The sequence below is a fragment of the Bufo bufo genome, chromosome 3, assembly GCF_905171765.1.
Source record: "Bufo bufo chromosome 3, aBufBuf1.1, whole genome shotgun sequence".
NCBI classification, from domain to species: Eukaryota; Metazoa; Chordata; class Amphibia; order Anura; family Bufonidae; genus Bufo; species Bufo bufo.
The window spans coordinates 696,525,703-696,546,739 of NC_053391.1; the positions used below are offsets into that span (position 1 = coordinate 696,525,703).

At 42.8% G+C, this 21,037-nt stretch overlaps 1 protein-coding gene across 1 annotated transcript in view; it reads left to right on the plus strand.

Moving 5' to 3' along the window:
- LOC120996602 (short transient receptor potential channel 2-like) overlaps positions 1 to 21,037 on the plus strand; it is a 72,607-nt gene that overhangs the window by 46,575 nt on the left and 4,995 nt on the right. Inside the window, exons 2-7 of the mRNA XM_040426628.1 lie at positions 12,428 to 13,120; positions 14,309 to 14,512; positions 15,895 to 16,059; positions 16,310 to 16,484; positions 18,993 to 19,193; positions 19,494 to 19,656. Of these exons, the coding sequence (XP_040282562.1) occupies positions 12,428 to 13,120; positions 14,309 to 14,512; positions 15,895 to 16,059; positions 16,310 to 16,484; positions 18,993 to 19,193; positions 19,494 to 19,656 (1,601 nt within the window). The remainder of the gene's footprint in view (positions 1 to 12,427; positions 13,121 to 14,308; positions 14,513 to 15,894; positions 16,060 to 16,309; positions 16,485 to 18,992; positions 19,194 to 19,493; positions 19,657 to 21,037) is intronic.

Below are 21,037 nucleotides of genomic sequence, written 5' to 3' on the forward strand. Positions count from 1 at the left end.
AGAGGTGTACTGTTTTCCCTCCTTGTAAATCTCACATTTGATGATGGACCACAGGTTCTCAATGGGGTTCAGATCAGGTGAACAAGGAGGCCATGTCATTAGATTTTCTTCTTTTATACCCTTTCTTGCCAGCCACGCTGTGGAGTACTTGGACGCGTGTGATGGAGCATTGTCCTGCATGAAAATCATGTTTTTCTTGTAGGATGCAGACTTCTTCCTGTACCACTGCTTGAAGAAGGTGTCTTCCAGAAACTGGCAGTAGGACTGGGAGTTGAGCTTGACTCCATCCTCAACCCGAAAAGGCCCCACAAGCTCATCTTTGATGATACCAGCCCAAACCAGTACTCCACCTCCACCTTGCTGGCGTCTGAGTCGGACTGGAGCTCTCTGCCCTTTACCAATCCAGCCACGGGCCCATCCATCTGGCCCATCAAGACTCACTCTCATTTCATCAGTCCATAAAACCTTAGAAAAATCAGTCTTGAGATATTTCTTGGCCCAGTCTTGACGTTTCAGCTTGTGTGTCTTGTTCAGTGGTGGTCGTCTTTCAGCCTTTCTTACCTTGGCCATGTCTCTGAGTATTGCACACCTTGTGCTTTTGGGCACTCCAGTGATGTTGCAGCTCTGAAATATGGCCAAACTGGTGGCAAGTGGCATCTTGGCAGCTGCACGCTTGACTTTTCTCAGTTCATGGGCAGTTATTTTGCGCCTTGGTTTTTCCACACGCTTCTTTCGACCCTGTTGACTATTTTGAATGAAACGCTTGATTGTTCGATGATCACGCTTCAGAAGCTTTGCAATTTTAAGAGTGCTGCATCCCTCTGCAAGATATCTCACTATTTTTGACTTTTCTGAGCCTGTCAAGTCCTTCTTTTGACCCATTTTGCCAAAGGAAAGGAAGTTTCCTAATAATTATGCACACCTGATATAGGGTGTTGATGTCATTAGACCACACCCCTTCTCATTACAGAGATGCACATCACCTAATATGCTTAATTGGTAGTAGGCTTTCGAGCCTATACAGCTTGGAGTAAGACAACATGCATAAAGAGGATGATGTGGTCAAAATACTCATTTGCCTAATAATTCTGCACGCAGTGTACATACGTCCGGCTCGGTCTGCAGCCAGGCTCCACCCCATAGTAGTTATATTCTTGTACATAGGAGCAGTATTATAGTAGTTATATTCCTGTACATAGGAGGCAGTATTATAGTAGTCATATTCTTGTACATATGAGCAGTATTATAGTAGTTATATTCTTGTACATAGGAGCAGTATTATAGTAGTTATATTCTTGTACATAGTAGCAGTATTATAGTAGTTATATTCTTGTATATAGGAGGCAGTATTATAATAGTTATATTCTTGTACATAGGAGCAGTATTATAGTAGTTATATTCTTGTACATAGGAGGCAGTATTATAGTAGTTATATTCTTGTACATAGGAGCAATATTATAGTAGTTATATTCTTGTACATAGGAGGCAGTATTATAGTAGTTATATTCTTTTATATAGGAGCAGTATTATAGTAGTTATATTCTTGTACATAGGAGCAGTATTATAGTAGTTATATTCTTGTACATAGGAGCAGTATTATAGTAGTTATATTCTTGTACATAGGAGCAGTATTATAGTAGTTATATTCTTGTACATAGGAAGCAGTATTATAGTAGTTATATTCTTGTACATAGGAGCAGTATTATAGTAGTTATATTCCTGTACATAGGAGGCAGTATTATAGTAGTTATATTCTTGTACATATGAGCAGTATTATAGTAGTTATATTCTTGTACATAGGAGCAGTATTATAGTAGTTATATTCTTGTACATAGGAGGCAGTATTATAGTAGTTATATTCTTGTACATAGTAGCAGTATTATAGTAGTTATATTCTTGTATATAGGAGGCAGTATTATAATAGTTATATTCTTGTACATAGGAGCAGTATTATAGTAGTTATATTCTTGTACATAGGAGGCAGTATTATAGTAGTTATATTCTTGTACATAGGAGCAATATTATAGTAGTTATATTCTTGTACATAGGAGGCAGTATTATAGTAGTTATATTCTTTTATATAGGAGCAGTATTATAGTAGTTATATTCTTGTACATAGGAGCAGTATTATAGTAGTTATATTCTTGTACATAGGAGCAGTATTATAGTAGTTATATTCTTGTACATAGGAGCAGTATTATAGTAGTTATATTCTTGTACATAGGAAGCAGTATTATAGTAGTTATATTCTTGTACATAGGGGCAGTATTATAGTAGTTATATTCTTGTACATAGGAGGCAGTATTATAGTAGTTATATTCTTGTACATAGGAGCAGTATTATAGTAGTTATATTCTTGTACATAGGAGCAGTATTATAGTAGTTATATTCTTGTACATAAGAGGCAGTATTATAGTAGTTATATTCTTGTACACAGGAGCAGTATTATAGTAGTTATATTCTTGTACATAGGAGGCAGTATTATAGTAGTTATATTCTTGTACATAGGAGGCAGTATTATAGTAGTTATATTCTTGTACATAAGAGCAGTATTATAGTAGTTATATTCCTGTACATAGGAGGCAGTATTAGAGTAGTTATATTCCTGTACATAGGAGGCAGTATTATAGTAGTTATATTCCTGTACATAGGAGCAGTATTATAGTAGTTATATTCTTGTACATAGGAGGCAGTATTATAGTAGTTATATTCTTGTACATAGGAGCAGTATTATAGTAGTTATATTCTTGTACATAGGAGCAGTATTATAGTAGTTATATTCTTGTACATAGGAGCAGTATTATAGTAGTTATATTCTTGTACATAGGAGGCAGTATTATAGTAGTTATATTCTTGTACATAGGAGGCAGTATTATAGTAGTTATATTCTTGTACATAGGAGCAGTATTATAGTAGTTATATTCTTGTACATAGGAGTCAGTATTATAGTAGTTATATTCTTGTACATAGGAGCAGTATTATAGTAGTTATATTCTTGTACATAGGAGCAGTATTATAGTAGTTATATTCTTGTACATAGGAGCAGTATTATAGTAGTTATATTCTTGTACATAGGAGCAGTAATATAGTAGTTATATTCTTGTACATATGAGCAGTAATATAGTAGTTATATTCTTGTACATATGAGCAGTATTATAGTAGTTATATTCTTGTACATAGGAGGCAGTATTATAGTAGTTATATTCTTTTACATAGGAGCAGTATTATAGTAGTTATATTCCTGTACATAGGAGCAGTATTATAGTAGTTATATTCTTGTACATAGGAGCAGTATTATAGTAGTTATATTCTTGTATATAGGAGCAGTATTATAGTAGTTATATTCTTGTACATAGGAGCAGTATTATAGTAGTTATATTCTTGTACATAGTTATATTCTTGTACATAGGAGCAGTATTATAGTAGTTATATTCTTGTACATAGGAGCAGTATTATAGTAGTTATATTCTTGTACATAGGAGCAGTATTATAGTAGTTATATTCTTGTACATAGGAGCAGTATTATAGTAGTTATATTCTTGTACATAGGAGCAGTATTATAGTAGTTATATTCTTGTACATAGGAGCAGTATTATAGTAGTTATATTCTTGTACATAGGAGCAGTATTATAGTAGTTATATTCTTGTACATAGGATCAGTATTATAGTAGTTATATTCTTGTACATAGGAGGCAGTATTATAGTAGTTATATTCTTGTACATAGAAGGCAGTATTATAGTAGTTATATTCTTGTACATAGGAGCAGTATTATAGTAGTTATATTCTTGTACATAGGAGCAGTATTATAGTAGTTATATTCTTGTACATAGGAGGCAGTATTATAGTAGTTATATTCTTGTACATAGGAGCAGTATTATAGTAGTTATATTCTTGTACATAGGAGCAGTATTATAGTAGTTATATTCTTGTACATAGGAGCAGTATTATAGTAGTTATATTCTTGTACATAGGAGCAGTATTATAGTAGTTATATTCTTGTACATAGGAGCAGTATTATAGTAGTTATATTCTTGTACATAGGAGCAGTATTATAGTAGTTATATTCTTGTATATAGGAGCAGTATTATAGTAGTTATATTCTTGTATATAGGAGCAGTATTATAGTAGTTATATTCTTGTACATAGGAGCAGTATTATAGTAGTTATATTCTTGTACATAGGAGCAGTATTATAGTAGTTATATTCTTGTACATAGGAGGCAGTATTATAGTAGTTATATTCTTGTACATAGGAGGCAGTATTATAGTAGTTATATTCTTGTACATAGGAGCAGTATTATAGTAGTTATATTCTTGTACATAGGAGCAGTATTATAGTAGTTATATTCTTGTACATAGGAGCAGTATTATAGTAGTTATATTCTTGTACATAGGAGCAGTATTATAGTAGTTATATTCTTGTACATAGGAGCAGTATTATAGTAGTTATATTCTTGTATATAGGAGCAGTATTATAGTAGTTATATTCTTGTATATAGGAGCAGTATTATAGTAGTTATATTCTTGTACATAGGAGCAGTATTATAGTAGTTATATTCTTGTACACAGGAGGCAGTATTATAGTAGTTCTATTCTTCTACATAGGGTCAGTATTATAGTAGTTATATTCTTGTACATAGGAGGCAGTATTATAGTAGTTATATTCTTCTACATAGGGTCAGTATTATAGTAGTTATATTCTTGTACATAGGAGGCAGTATTATAGTAGTTATATTCTTGTACATAGGAGCAGTATTATAGTAGTTATATTCTTGTACATAGGAGTAGTATTATAGTAGTTATATTCTTGTACATAGGAGCAGTATTATAGTAGTTATATTCTTATACATAGGAGCAGTATTATAGTAGTTATATTCTTGTACATAGGAGTAGTATTATAGTAGTTATATTCTTGTACATAGGAGTAGTATTATAGTAGTTATATTCTTGTACATAGGAGGCAGTTTTATAGTAGTTATATTCTTGTACATAGGAGGCAGTATTATAGTAGTTATATTCTTGTACATAGGAGCAGTATTATAGTAGTTATATTCTTGTACAGTAGTGCTTGAAGTTTGTGAACCCTTCTTAATTTATTTCTGCATAAATGTGATCTGAAACTACATCAGATTTTCACACAAGTTCTAACATTAGATTATGGTAACTTATTGAAACAAATGAGTAGAAAATATTAGACTTGTTAATTTTTTTATTTAATAAAATGTTGCAACATCACATTTCTGTGAATGGAGAATCTTTAGGATCAGCAGATATTGCAGGATACAATGAAGTTTCTCTGGACCTCATTATATGAGTTGTTGGTGCTGATCAGGCTTGAATGTTAGAAAACATCTGACAGTCAGAAAGATTTTGTACAATTGTGGGAAAATTCCCAACCGTTATTACTAGGGACGAGCAAATCAACTTCGGATGAAACATCCAAAGTCGATTCGCATAAAACTTTGTTAGAATATTGTACAGAGCGAGCGCTCTGCACAGTATTAGAATGTATTGGCTCCTATGAGTAGAGATGAGCGGACACCTGGATGTTCGGGTTCGCCAGGTTTGGCCGAACTTCGGAAAGTCAATCAGGACCCGAACTTTGGAGCACTAAAATGGCTCTAAAAAAGTCATGGAAAGGGCTAGAGGGCTGCAAATGGCAGAAAAATGTGGTTCAGAGCATGGCAAGTGCTCTGCAAACAAATGTGGATAGGGAAATGACTTTAAATAACATAAAATACATAAAAATAAAAAATCATAATCTTGATCTAGGAGGACGAGGTCCATATGGAGTAGGAGGTTGAGGAGGTGGTGAACGTGGCGGTGTAGGTGGACGTGGCAGTGTAGGTGGACGTGGCAGTGTAGGTGGAAGCGGCGGTGGAGGAGGAGGAGGAGGTAGCCTACACTGCTATTTTATTTTATTTTTTTGTTTAAATTTGGGTAGACCCCAAAACATTGGGAAATATAAAAAAATAAAACAATGAGAAAGTGCACTGCAGTATAACAATGGCTGGGTAAGGCCGGTATACATGTCTATTCTGCACAATGTACGGACAAGTTCTGAGGGATCCAGGCCTGGTTCATTTTAATGGACGTGAGCTTGTCCACATTGGCTGTGGACAGGCGGCTGCGCTTGTCTGTGATGACGCCCCCTGCCGTGCTAAATACACGTTCAGACAATACACTGGCTGCAGGGCAGGCCAGCACCTCCAAGGCGTTAAGGGCAAGCTCAGGCCATGTGCCCAATTTGGAGACCCAGAAGTTAAATGGGGCAGACCCGTCATTCAGTACGTGTAGGCGTGTGCACACATACTGCTCCACCATGTTGGTGAAATGCTGCCTTGTTGTGGCGTGCTGACAAAGCTTTTCCACATGTCGGCCATGCTAACCCTGCCTTCTGAGGTGCTGGAGGTGCCCCAGCTGCGTTGGCGACCTCTTCCTCCTCCTCTGCCTTCGCCTTGTGCTTCCACTGTGCCCCCGCTGTCAGGTGGGAATGCCACCAGCGTGCGCTTGTACTCGCGCATCTTACGATCACGCTCCAGTGACGGAATTAAGGACAGTACGTTGTCCTTGTAACGGGGATCCAGCAGCGTGGCCACCCAGTAATCAGCACAAGTTAGAATGTGGGCAACTCGGCGGTCATTGCGGAGACACTGCAGCATGTAATTGCTCATGTGTGCCAGGCTGCCCAGAGGCAACGAAAAGCTGTCCTCTGTGGGAGGTGTATCGTCTGTGTCCTCTGTATCCCCCCATTCACGCACCAGTGATGGCCATGAGCTGGTCTGGGTGCCACCCTGCTGTGAACATGGTCCCTCCTCCTCCATCTCCTCCTCCTCATCCTCCACCTCCTCATCCTCCAGAACTCTGTCCTGGCTGGACAATTGTGTACCTTGGGTTTGTGGGTGCAGGAACCCACCCTCGGAGCCACTTGGGAATGACTGGCCGGAAACCCTACGAAATGATCCCTCTTCCTCCTCCTCCTGTGCCACATCCTCTTCCATCATCGCCAGGAGCGTTTTTTCAAGGAGGCATAGAAGCGGGATAGTAACGCTGAGAACGGCGTTATCGGCACTGGCCATGTTGGTGGAGTACTCGAAACAGCGCAACGAGGAACACACGTCCCGCATGGAGGCCCAGTCATTGGTGGTGAAGTGGTGCTGTTCCGCCGAGCGACTGACCCGTGCGTGCTGCAGCTGAAACTCCACTATGGCCTGCTGCTGCTCGCACAGTCTGTCCAGCATGTGCAAGGTGGAGTTCCATCTTGTGGGCACGTCGCATATGAGGGGGTGAGTGGGAAGGCCGAAGTTACGCTGTAGCGCTGACAGGCGAGCAGCAGCAGGGTGAGAACGCCGAAAGCGCGCACAGACGGCCTGCACTTTATGCAGCAGCTCTGACATGTCGGGGTAATTTTTAAGGAATCTCTGCACCACCAAATTCAGCACATGCACCAGGCAAGGGATGTGCGTCAAACCGGCTAGTCCCAGAGCTGCTACGAGATTTCGCCCATTATCGCACACCACCAGGCCGGGCTTGAGGCTCACTGGCACCAACCACCATCGGTCTGTTGTTCAAGGCCCGTCCACAGCTCCTGCGCGGTGTGGGGTTTGTCCCCCAAACAGATAAGTTATAACACTGCCTGCTGTCGTTTACCCCTGGCTGTGCTGAAGTTGGTGGTGAAGGTGTTACGCTGACCGGATGAGGAGCTGGTAGAGGATGAGGAAGCGGAGTAGGAGGAGGAAGCAACAGGAGGCAAACTGAAGCGCCCTGCAATCCTCGGTGGTGGAAGGACATGCGCCAAACTGCTATCCGCCTCAGGCCCAGCTGCCACTGCATTTAACCAGTGTGCTGTTATGGAGATATAACGGCCCTGACCGTGCTTACTGGTCCACGTATCCGTAGTCAGGTGCACCTTGCCACAGATGCCGTTGCACAGTGCACACCTGATTTTCTCCCCCACTTAGTTGTGCAGGGAAGAGATGGCATGCCTGGAAAAGTAGTGGCGGCTGGGCACGACGTACTGTGGGAAAGCCACTGCCATCAGATTCTTAAAACTATCCGTCTCCACCAGACGGAATGACAGCATTTCAAAGGCCAGGAATTTAGAAATGCTGGCATTCAGGGCCAGGGATCGCGGGTGGGTAGGGGGGTACTTCCTCTTCCTCTCCAGCGTTTGGGATATGGAGAGCTGAACGCTTCCGTGGGACATTGTGGAGATGCTTGGTGACCCAGGTGGTGGTGTTGCTGCCAGATCCTCTGTTTGCGGGGTGGCAGGTGGCACTGTCACTCCATAGGTGGATGAAGAGGCCGAGACTGCAGCAGAAGAGGAAGCAGGAGGAGCCAGAGACCTTTCTTGGTTTTTGAGGAGTCTATTCCACTGCAGCTCGTGCTTTGCACTTAGATGCCTGGTCATGCAGGTTGTGCTCAGGTTTAGAACGTTTATGCCTCGCTTCAGGCTCTGATTGGACAGCATGCAAACCACTCGTGTCTTGTCCTCAGCACATTGTCTGAAGAACTGCCACGCCAGGGAACTCCTTGGAGCTGGCTTTGGTGTGCTCGGTCCCTTGCTGCGGTGGGCAGTAGGAGGCGTACTATCTAGAGGACGGCCGCTCCGCTTTTGCACCCTTCTCCCTCTTCTGCTGTGCTGGTGGCTCTGTGCGACCACCGCCTCTTCCTCCGAACTACATAGGTCACTCGCATGACCTTGATTCCATGTGGGGTCGAGGACCTCATCGTCCTCCACATTATCTTCCACCCAGTCTTCACCCCTGCCCTCCTTGTCGGTCTGCACACTGCAGAAAGCCCCATCAGTTGGCACCTGTGTTTCGTCATCATCCGAGACGTGCTCCTATGGTCCTCCCATGTACTCATCTTGAAAGATAACTGGTTGGGCATCGGTGCACTCAATCTCTTCCACTTCTGGGGCAGGGCTAGGTGGATGGCCCTGGGAAACCCTGCCAGCAGAGTCATCAAAAAGCAGAAGAGACTGCTGCATGACTTGGGGCTCAGACTGCTTGGCTGATTTGCAAGGGGGTGAGGTGAAAGACTGATGGACATCGGCTGCAGGTGCCAACTGTGGTCTTTCAGCAGGAGACTGGGTGGGAGACAATGTGAAGGAACTGGATCCACTGTCAGCAACCCAATCTACTATCGCCTGTCATGGGCACCTGCATGGGGGGGCAAGGGGTGGCAAGTGCTCCCCCCTGGAAATCGTGGCACAGGGAGATAAACGCTTCCATTGTGGAAGTGTACATCTCCATAGTCATCTGTATCGCCGTCCTTAGGACAGCGATACAGATGACTGTGCTGAGGCAGAGGAGGGAGAGGCGTGTCCTTTTCCCTTCCTCTGATAGGCTGCCGGCCTAGTGCCTGCAGCCTATCAGAGGCCGCCTGAGCCATACAGCGCGGGACACAGGCCGGAAGAGGCCTGCATCGCTGCCAAGGAGGTAAGTATAAGTGTTTATTTTTTTGTGTACAATACTGGTGGCCACTGGCACATAATGGGGGTCTCTGGCTACTGGCACATAATGGGGGGCTCTGGCTACTGGCACATAATGGGGGTCTCTAGCTACTGGCACATAATGGGGGTCTCTGGCTACTGGCACATAATGGGGGGCTCTGGCTACTGGCACATAATGGGGGGCTCTGGCTACTGGCACATAATGGGGGGCTCTGGCTACTGGCACATAATGGGGGCTGTCATTACTGGCACAAGGGGGGGCGCTGTCATTACTGGCACATGATGGGGGGCTGTTATTACTGGCACATTATTGGGGGCACTATAGGGGCATCTACTGAGGCCACAAAGAAGGGGTCTTTTATATGGGGGGCTCTGTACAGTAGAATTTTATACTGGGACACACTATGGTGGGTACTATGAGGAAGGGGGAGAGGAGTACTATGGGGTCATCTACGGGGGGCACTAAGAAGGGGTATTTTATACTTGTAAATTATGGGGGACACTGAGGGCATTTTATACTGGTACATTATGGGGGGCACTAGGAGGAAGGGGGGAGAGGAGCACTATGGAGGCATTTGCTGGGGGCACTATATAGGGGTATTTTATACTGGCACATTATGGGGGCACTATAGGGACATTAGCTCAACTGGGGGCATTACCAGGGGGTATTTTTTGCACTGTCACATTATAAGGAGAATTATTTCTACTGGGGGAGGGGTGGGCATTATGGTGGGCTTTATTACTCCCCCATGGTATGACCCCCTAGTAGCAGCACCAGCCTCTCCCTGCTCTGCTATCCCTCTGCCCCTTCTCCAAATCCTTATTATGAAATCTTTCTCATTAGGATAAAGCACAACATCAGCTCCGCCGAGCCCCCGGCCAAAGTGTGGAAGTGGCGTCCGAGATCCCCAAGGGCCAAGTAACTGTAAGTTTTCATGTGGAATATGTTTATGTTATACACACATAGCCTACACTGTGCCCCACAATATACAGTATACCGCTACACTGTGCCACACAATATACAGTATACCTCTACACTGTGCCACACAATATACAGTATACCTCTACACTGTGCCCCACAATATACAGTAGACCGCTACACTGTGCCCCACAATATACAGTATACCGCTACACTGTGCCCCACAATATACAGTATACCTCTACACTGTGCCACACAATATACAGTATACCTCTACACTGTGCCCCACAATATACAGTATACCGCTACACTGTGGAGTCTGTTCTATAAACACCATTGTTTTGTGGCGGCAGACAGTAAATAATCTGGAAGTGCCCCTCCCGAGACCAGGCTCTGGATCCGCCACTGCACAGCTCATGCGTTATTATACTTTGTGATAATGAATGTGCCCCTCCCCTTCATTACAGTCTCAGAAACAAGCAGAGCATGGATGTCAATAAAATTATGTCCCCCCCTGGAAAAATTTCTGTGGACGCCCATGGCGCCTGTACTGGTTCAGGCCTCACCATTCGTAGAGCCGCATTAGGTCCGACCAAATACCGCTACAGGTTCTGTCGCCTACTCCAACCTGAGGAATTTGTCAACCAATAATGCAACAGTGCAAAAACAGCAGTATTTGAAGGTTTTATTGGACTGTCAGAAATGCACTTTATGGCCAAAAAAAAGTGTTTTTTTTTTACCCACAATATCCCAATTGTATTCACCTATTATATTTCACTATCAGATTTGCAGTGCAGGCCGCAAAGGTACTTTATGGAAAAAAAACTATGATTTTTTCACCCACATAGGAAACAGATGGATTTAACTGATTTTCTTTCACTATCACAAATGCAGTGCAGATGGATTCACTGAATTGATTACACTCACATATGCAGCACAGGGGTACTTTACAGATTTTTTTTTTAATATGTCACCCCCTGGGTCCCTGAACTCACAGACGGATTACCTATATTATTTTTCCTTCTCCTGGCCCATATGCAGTGCAGGTGCACTGCACTTGCACAAAATTGCCGCCCACCTAACTAACAGACGGATAAAACGTATTTTTCTGTGTCACTGGGCTCAGGGCAGGGTACAAAAATGTTGCATTGCACCCACAAAACAAAATCGCTGTAGATCGCAGAGTTAACAAGTTCTGATAACAGATTCTGTCCTATTCTCTCCCTCACAGCAGCAGCATCCTCTCCTTACACTAAGCACAACAGAGTGACGTGCAGCGCTACGTGGCTCCAGCTTATATAGAGGCTGGATCACATGCTGCACTGGCCAATCACAGCCATGCCATTAGTAGGCAAGGCTGTGATGGCTTCTAAGGGCACATGAGTTAAACGCTTGTTGATTGGCTGCTCTGCAGCCTTTCAAAAAGCGCCATTAAATTGCCGAACACCGAACCTGAACTTTTATGAAAATGTTCGGGTCCGGGTACGAAAAATCCTAAAGTTCGATACGAACCCGAACTTTACAGTTCGGGTTCGCTTAACCCTACCTATTAGCCGAAGTTATTACTTCCCGAAGTCTCGCGAGACTTTACGTAATAAATTCATAAATTGATTTCTACTATAAAAAGCCATTTCCCGAACTTGGGTTTGGTTCCAAGGTATTTTCGACCCATTTGTTTGATTTGGTTATTTTTATCCACTTTTAGGACTTGTGTGAATATCTGATATAGTTTGAGGTCAAATATATGTAGAAATATAGAAAGTTCCAAAGGGTTCCCAAACATTCAAGCACCACTGTAGATACTGAATACTACAGGAGTTTTACCCTTGTGGGCAGCACGTTGCCTCGGTGTTTTGCATTGTTGCCCTGCAGTATTGAGGTTCTGGGTCCAATCCGGCCAACGTCAACATCATCTTGCAATGGACCATGCGCCAAAAGTTTCCCGTTCTACAAGGGTAATTTGGAAATTAGACTGGTTTGTACACCACTGTGGAATCTGTTGGTGCTATAGACAGTAATTAGATCAAATACATTTTCCTTTATGTTTTTAGCAAGCTCACTGGAGAGAAATCGTGAATAAAAAGCTGAAGTTTCCTGTGACTCTCATCAATGCTATACATGATGGGAACCTCCCTCAGGTGCAGCAGCTTCTACAGGTCAGTGACGGGATCTTGCGTCAGTTGGACGATAGTGAAGACCGATCATGGCGGGAGGCTCTCAATCTCGCCATCCGCACAGGAAATGAGGAGATTATGAAGACCTTGTTGCATTGTGTGAAGTTTGACTTCAGACAGATCCATGAAGCTCTTCTTGTGGCTGTTGACACCAACCAACCTCACGTGGTTAAGATGTTACTGGATCGACTGGACCAAGAGAAGGGGCTCAAGATGGACATCAAGTCATTCTCAATGGCATTCTTTGACAACTCCATCGACAACTCCCGCTTTGCTCCTGGAGTCACTCCGCTCACCTTGGCCTGTGAGAAGGACCTCTATGAAATTGTGGAGATGCTGATGAAGAAAGGTCATGTGATCACCACACCGCACAAGATCTCCTGCGCGTGTCTGGAGTGCAGCAATGGACGCAAGTATGATCTCCTGAAGTTCTCACTGTCTCGAATCAACACGTACAAAGGAATCGCCAGCAGGGCCTATCTGTCCATTGCCAGCGAAGATGCCATGTTGAGAGCCTTTAAGCTGAGTCGTGAAATTAAGAGGCTTTCAAGGAAAGAGCCGGAGTTTAAGGTTGGTTAATTACGTTTTTTTTTCTGATGCCTAACTGGCCTGATTTATGTCCCCAAGTGGCAGAACCTGGCAGCAATGTGCCGCTTGGGGACTGCACCAGCATGTGTCCCGGCCCCTGCAGGATGTTACATGGAGGGACTGGAAGTGGAGAGAAGACCGCAGGTGAGATAGGTGGCTGGAAGTGAGTGGCGGGCAGCTAGTAAGTATACTTCCGTTCACACATCACATAGGGGTGGGGATTGAAAAAAAAATAAAACTGACAAATGGAATCTATCGAAGTTTTGAGCATGCTAATCTGCTGACAGCTCTAGGTAAGCCTGGGAAGAGCAGGACAAACATTCCCTTTGTGGAGATTTTATCACCAGGAGAATATAAAGTTTAATTCTGCCAGGTTCTTCTCTTGCAAGTGCCCAGGAGGTGGAGATTCATGGTGAAATGCTCTCTGCATTGACCTACTTCACAGCCTGCCCCTCTGCTCTGAGTGACAGCTGTAGCATCCAATCAGACCACTTCCAGCAGAAGAGAAGGGCTGTAAAGCAGTTCGGAGAGCACTTTTTAAGAAAGCTCCACCTCCTGGACACTTGTAGGAAGAGAATGTGGTGGAATAAATCTTCATATTCAAACTCTCCAAAAGTATATTTGTCCTGCTCTCCCTGGTGTTGTCACAATCTTAGCATGGGCAAAACTGCTGACGGCCTCCTTTTTTATATGTTTAGCCATTATGGAATTTGTCTACAGATGATAACCACTGACTGGTTTTGCAGCTCCTGATGTCCAGCGGTTTAGTTTTCCAGTCTCTGCGGTTTGGTTTTGGGGTCCCTGGTGCTGAGTAGTTTAGTGTCCCGGTCTTTGTTATTTAGTGTCCCAGGCCTTAATGCTCAGTGGTTTGGTTCCCAGGACCTATAGGAGCGGCTGTCATTGAACGGCAGTACGGTGCTCTGTATGTTGGGCACTTGCATGTAACAGATGGTGGTTTTTATATAGTTGATGCTTTATATAGTTAATGTATGGGGTCCAGGAATGAGCACTACTGTAATAGGGGCCTAGTCGGCATCAAATCAGGAGTGGCACCAAATTTACCCCCAAAATGGCACCATCTGGCTATAAAAACATGCACAATATTAAGAGTATTTAATAACCAGATATATGTCCCGCCATATGCTGCACTGTGTCCTGTGATCTCTGCAGCCCGAGTACCTGAGCCTGGAGGACCTGTGTCAGGAGTTTGCGGTGGAGCTGCTGGGAATGTGTCGTAATCAGAGTGAAGTCACCGCCGTTCTCAACGACTGTGGAGATGACAGTGACGAAGAAGAGTTGGACAATCAGGCATTCGAGGAAGGAATCCCCAACCTAGCCCGGCTGAGGCTCGCTGTGAACCACAACCAGAAACGGGTAACCTGCTCTATATACTGGCTCCCCTCCACCCCCGGATCATGACTTAGAACTGTGTTTTACCCATTAGCAATATATATATATATAAATATATACACTCACCTAAAGAATTATTAGGAACACCGGTTCTATTTCTCATTAATGCAATTATCTAGTCAACCAATCACATGGCAGTTGCTTCGATGCATTTAGGGGGGTGGTCCTGGTCAAGACAATCTCCTGAACTCCAAACTGAATGTCAGAATGGGAAAGAAAGGTGATTTAAGCCATTTTGAGCGTGGCATGGTTGTTGGTGCCAGACGGGCCGGTCTGAGTATTTCACAATCTGCTCAGTTACTGGGATTTTCACGCACAACCATTTCTAGGGTTTACAAAGAATGGTGTGAAAAGGGAAAAACATCCAGTATGCGGCCGTCCTGTGGGCGAAAATGTCTTGTGGATGCTAGAGGTCAGAGGAGAATGGGCCGACTGATTCAAGCTGATAGAAGAGCAACGTTGGCTGAAATAACCACTCGTTACAACCGAGGTATGCAGCAAAGCATTTGTGAAGCCACAACACGCACAACCTTGAGGCGGATGGGCTACAACAGCAGAAGACCCCACCGGGTACCACTCATCTCCACTACAAATAGGAAAAAGAGGCTACAATTTGCACGAGCTCACCAAAATTGGACTGTTGAAGACTGGAAAAATGTTGCCTGGTCTGATGAGTCTCGGTTTCTGTTGAGACATTCAAATGGTAGAGTCAGAATTTGGCGTAAACAGAATGAGAACATGTATCCATCCTCTGATGGCTACTTCCAGCAGGATAATGCACCATGTCACAAAGCTCGAATCATTTCAAATTGGTTTCTTGAACATGACAATGAGTTCACTGCACTAAAATGGCCCCACAGTCACCAGATCTCAACCCAATAGAGCATCTTTGGGATGTGGTGGAACGGGAGCTTCGTGCCCTGGATGTGCGTCCCTCAAATCTCCATCAACTGCAAGATGCTATCCTATCAATATGGGCCAACATTTCTAAAGAATGCTATCAGCACCTTGTGGAATCAACGCCACGTAGAATTAAGGCAGTTCTGAAGGCAAAAGGGGGTCCAACACCGTATTAGTATGGTGGCACTAATAATTCTTTAGGTGAGTGTATATATACCTTTTATATAACCCTTATTATATCTGCCCATAACTTACATTGCTACTTGTCTTATTTACTATACTCCATTCACATCCAAATGCTGGCAATAGAATTTTGGCTGCGGTTTTGGATGTGAATGGAGTACTACACTGGCTCCATAGTCAATGAAGATTTGACCTGAAAAATGATCCAAGGCACGTTGGGTATTTGAGGAAGATTTAAAATTGTCTCCCTTATCTTCTCCGAGTTTGTGGCTCATCCCATTTGCCAGCAAGTCCTGTCCTCTATCTGGAGCGGGAAGTTATCAGGTTGGAGGGGCAGCAACACCATCTGGAAGATTTTCATCTCCTGCGCCATCTTCCTCACCATGCCGCTCCTGTGCTTCATCTACTGGTTGGCTCCAAAGTCTAAGGCAAGCACAAAATATGTAATATGTAATGTCTGTAGGACTGCACAAAGTCAGCCAAAGGACTCCACTTCTACACAGGACACAAGCTTTTATTACAATCATAAATGATCCCGGAATGAGGCTTGAAGAAGTCATATAATGAGAGAAAACAACATGATGAAAGGGGGACTCGCTTCACATGACAGAGACCCTTTAAAGTTATTCATGAAAGTGAAGTTAGTCATTGTTTTTTTTTCTATTTATTAATATTAAGGTTGGAAAAATCCTTAAGATTCCCGTCATAAAGTTCCTTCTGCACTCGGCCTCCTACTTGTGGTTCCTGATATTTCTTCTGGTAGAATCTTTGATCATGGAGAGAAGACACGATATATATGAAGGCAGAAACCAAACCATATGGCAGAATTCTCTACACATGATCTGGGTGGCAGGTGGGTGTACAAGTGGCCTGCTCCAATTAATATGCCCTGGAACAGCTATTACTGCAAAGCACTACACGTATATTTTCTATATATAAGAATATAAATACTATAATACTGCCTCTATATTAGGGATCGACCGATATAGATTTTTTAGGGCCGATACCGATAATTTGTGAACTTTCAAGCCGATAGCTGATAATTTATACCGATATTCTGTGAAATGTCATTTTTGAAGAAAAAAAAAATCCTACACACATCTGCTGAAAATGAATATTTTTATTGTTAATGTGTATTTTTTTTGTAAATCTTTCTTTTTTATTTATACTTAATATTTTGGTGTTTATTTTTTACAAACTTTTAACCCCCTTAGGGACTAGAACACTTGTCCTATTCACCCTGATAGATCTCTATCAGGGTGAATAGGAGCTCACACTGTCCCTGCTGCTCTGTGCTCTGTGCACACAGCAGCATGGAGCTTACCATGGCAGCCAGAGCTTCAGTAGCGTCCTGGCTGCCATGGTAACTGATCAGAGCCCCAGGCTTACACTGCTGGGGCTCCGATCAGAGGAGGAGGGGAGAGGGGACCCTGTGGCCACTGCCACCAATGATTAAAAGTGGGGGGGCGCACTGCGCCACCAATATTTTTAATACTGGGGTGGGGGGCGCACTGCGCCACCAATGTTTGTAATACGGGGGTGGGGGGCGCACTGCGCCACCAATGATTAATACTGGGCGGCCACACTGCGCCACCAATGAACATAAATCTCTAATTTATTCATATACAGGAGGCGGGAGCTGGCTGCAGAATCGCATCGCCGGCTCCCAACCTCTATGAGCGGTAGCTGCGATCCGCGGCACCTGAGGGGTCAACTACCGCAGATCGCAGCTACCGCTCATAGAGGTCGGGAGCCGGCTATGTGATTCTGCAGCCAGCTCCCGCCTCCTGTATATGAATGAATGAGTAAGCCAACATCATTGGTGGCGCAGTGGCCACAGCCCCTCCCCTCCTCTTGTCTTCTCCTCTCATTGGCGGCAGCGGCATCACAGGGGGAGGGAGACACTGCTTCCTTCTCCCCTGTGCTGCTGAGGGAACACGGAGAGCGCTGAGAGTAGAGCTTTCTGTGTTCCCAATATGTTATCGGTATATCGGCAAAATAGATGCCGATACCGATAACTGTCAAAATCCTGAATATCGGCCGATAATATCGGTAAAACCGATAATCGGTCGATCCCTACTCTATATACAAGAATATAACTACTATAATACTGCCCATATGTACAAGAATATAACTACTATAATACTGCCTCCTATGTACAAGAATATAACTACTATAATACTGCTCCTATATACAAGAATATAACTACTATAATACTGCTGCTATGTACAAGACTATAACTACTATAATACTGCTCCTATGTACAAGAATATAACTACTATAATACTGCTCCTATATACAAGAATATAACTACTATAATACTGCCTCCTATGTACAAGAATATAACTACTATAATACTTCTCCTATGTACAAGAATATAACTACTATAATACTGCTCCTATGTACAAGGAGTACAAGAATATAACTACTATAATACTGCCTCCTATGTACAAGAATATAACTACTATAATACTGCCTCCTATGTACAAGAATATAACTACTATAATACTGCTCCTATGTACAAGAATATAACTACTATAATACTGCTCCTATGTACAAGAATATAACTACTATAATACTGCTGCTATGTACAAGACTATAACTACTATAATACTGCTCCTATGTACAAGAATATAACTACTATAATACTGCTCCTATATACAAGAATATAACTACTATAATACTGCTCCTATGTACAAGAATATAACTACTATAATACTGCTCCTATGTACAAGAATATAACTACTATAATACTGCTCCTATATACAAGAATATAACTACTATAATACTGCCTCCTATGTACAAGAATATAACTACTATAATACTTCTCCTATGTACAAGAATATAACTACTATAATACTGCTCCTATGTACAAGGAGTACAAGAATATAACTACTATAATACTGCCTCCTATGTACAAGAATATAACTACTATAATACTGCTCCTATGTACAAGAATATAACTGCTATAATACTGCCTCCTATGTACAAGAATATAACTACTATAATACTGCTCCTATGTACAAGAATATAACTACTATAATACTGCTCCTATGTACAAGAATATAACTACTATAATACTGCCTCCTATGTACAAGAATATAACTACTATAATACTGCCCCTATGTACAAGAATATAACTACTATAATACTGCCTCCTATGTACAAGAATATAACTACTATAATACTGCCTCCTATGTACAAGAATATAACTACTATAATACTGCCTCCTATGTACAAGAAGATAACTACTATAATACTGCCTCCTATGTACAAGTATATAACTACTATAATACTGCCTCCTATGTACAAGAATATAACTGCTATAATACCACCTATAACTGCTATCATGTGCATGCAGGTTTCTTGTGGCATGAGTGTAAGGAGGTCTGGATTGAGGGGCTGAGGAGTTATTTCCTTGACTGGTGGAACTTTCTGGACATTGTCACTATCAGTATGTACCTGGCGTCCTTCTCTCTGAGGATCCTTGTCTCGGTGAAGGGCTCCCTTACCTGTAATGATGATCCTAATTCAGATATTTGCTATTATTATACTAAAGCAGGTAAGATTCTGATACTATTATACAGTGGTTTATGTAAATTCATGGAATTTTAGAACCCAAGGTGTCCTTGCTCTATGATTATGAATGCTCCGCTACCTCCCCCATCACTGGTGCCTCAGTTGAAGAGATTTCATGAGTTCTCAACTGAACCCCTGGGGTTGTTTTTTTTTAACATGCTAAATGCCTGAATGTCTGGATGTGATTTTTGGATTTTCGTGCTGGTGATATGTGGGTATCCTCCTTAGATTTTAGCATCTCATGATGAATGGGTTATAAGTAACTATTGGAACCGTTTTGCAGAGCGTCCAGACTGGAACACTGAGGACCCACAGTTCGTCGCTGAGGTCTTATTTGCTGTGACCAGTATGCTGAGCTTCACACGACTGGCTTACATCCTTCCAGCCCATGAGACCCTCGGGACCCTACAGATATCTATAGGCAAAATGATTGATGACATGATACGGTGAGGAGCGCCATCCAACTAAGGACCATCAAGGCAATGGATCCCTAGAAGAGGTCTTCATAAGATTAGGTCATCCATATGATGTACCATCAAAGTTTATTAAAAGAGTACAAGTGCATTGATCCATTGATTATCCACAGAGTCATTCAGGGGCAGTCATGAGTCTACAACCTCTTTTTCGACAAAGGTTTCTTTCTTTTTCTTTGGAGACTACAGGGAAGTATGTCATATGACATCTCCTGGCTCTGCAGATTTACAGAGCAAAAAACATATGGCTACCAAACAACTCCCAGATCTGGGTGCAGCACTTAGCTGTCTTAGCAACATGTTCTTATGAACCTTGTGTCCCTTTGTAACCTCTTCAAAAAAGAACTTCTAATCTTCATGCAGATTAGGTGCCATGTGCATGGGGGCAGTCCCAATTCCAGCAAGTAGTCCGGGTCTTGCTTACAGAGCCCATCCAACACCTCCTTATTTGCTTTGACTGACAGCACCAGTTATTCTGGACATCACTTTCATCCTTAAATTAAAATCCTGTGCATGCACAGTTTGCTCCCCACCCAAGCACGTGTGCACCATTCTCTATGCTGCAGACAAAGGCTTTATAGTTGTACTGCACATGTGCTACAACCATCACCTTTACACCTGGTAGAACATGTGGAGCAGCCTCAAGCTTGATTTCAGTCAGTCAATCAAGGCAAAGAGGAAAGTGTTGGGTGGGTTTAGCAAGTGATACTCAGCGCACTTGCTGGGATTAAGAACTGCCCTTGGAGAACCTGCCACCTAATTTGCATACGACAATAAGGAAGCTATGTGAGGACACAATGTTATGTGTGAACAAGTTGCTAAGTGCCTTACCAAATGCTGGAAGTCATCATTTTACAGCCTCCCTTTAAACAGGAATTCCACAAAATAGAGGGGACTGGGCTCGTTGAACTTCATTCAGAGAATTATGATGATTTTGTGGACTTTAACGGTGTCATCTTCTGCCATGTCTATCGCTGTAGAACACTGGAGGCAGGGTTCCTCTTGAAAGAACAATTCAAATCAAAAGGGTGTTTTTGCTCTTAGGATCTTGAACACAACCTTCTTCTTGATGTCCTTGCCTACAAGCCCTATTTTGCCATTTTTTCCATGGATTACTCTTGAATCTATAGGTTAACAATCGCATCTACATTTGACTAGTCCAACAAGCTCCAACCGGTGGCTCTCCAGCTATTGAAAAACTAGGTGGCAAGGTAGGGGTGTATTATTGCAACAGCTGGAGAATCAGAACATGAAAACCAATGGTCTAGTCTAATCTTCCCTATCAATTGTCACATTCACTACCTTGATGGATTCAACCCCCATTGGAGCTTGATGGAATGGGCATAGGGTAAAA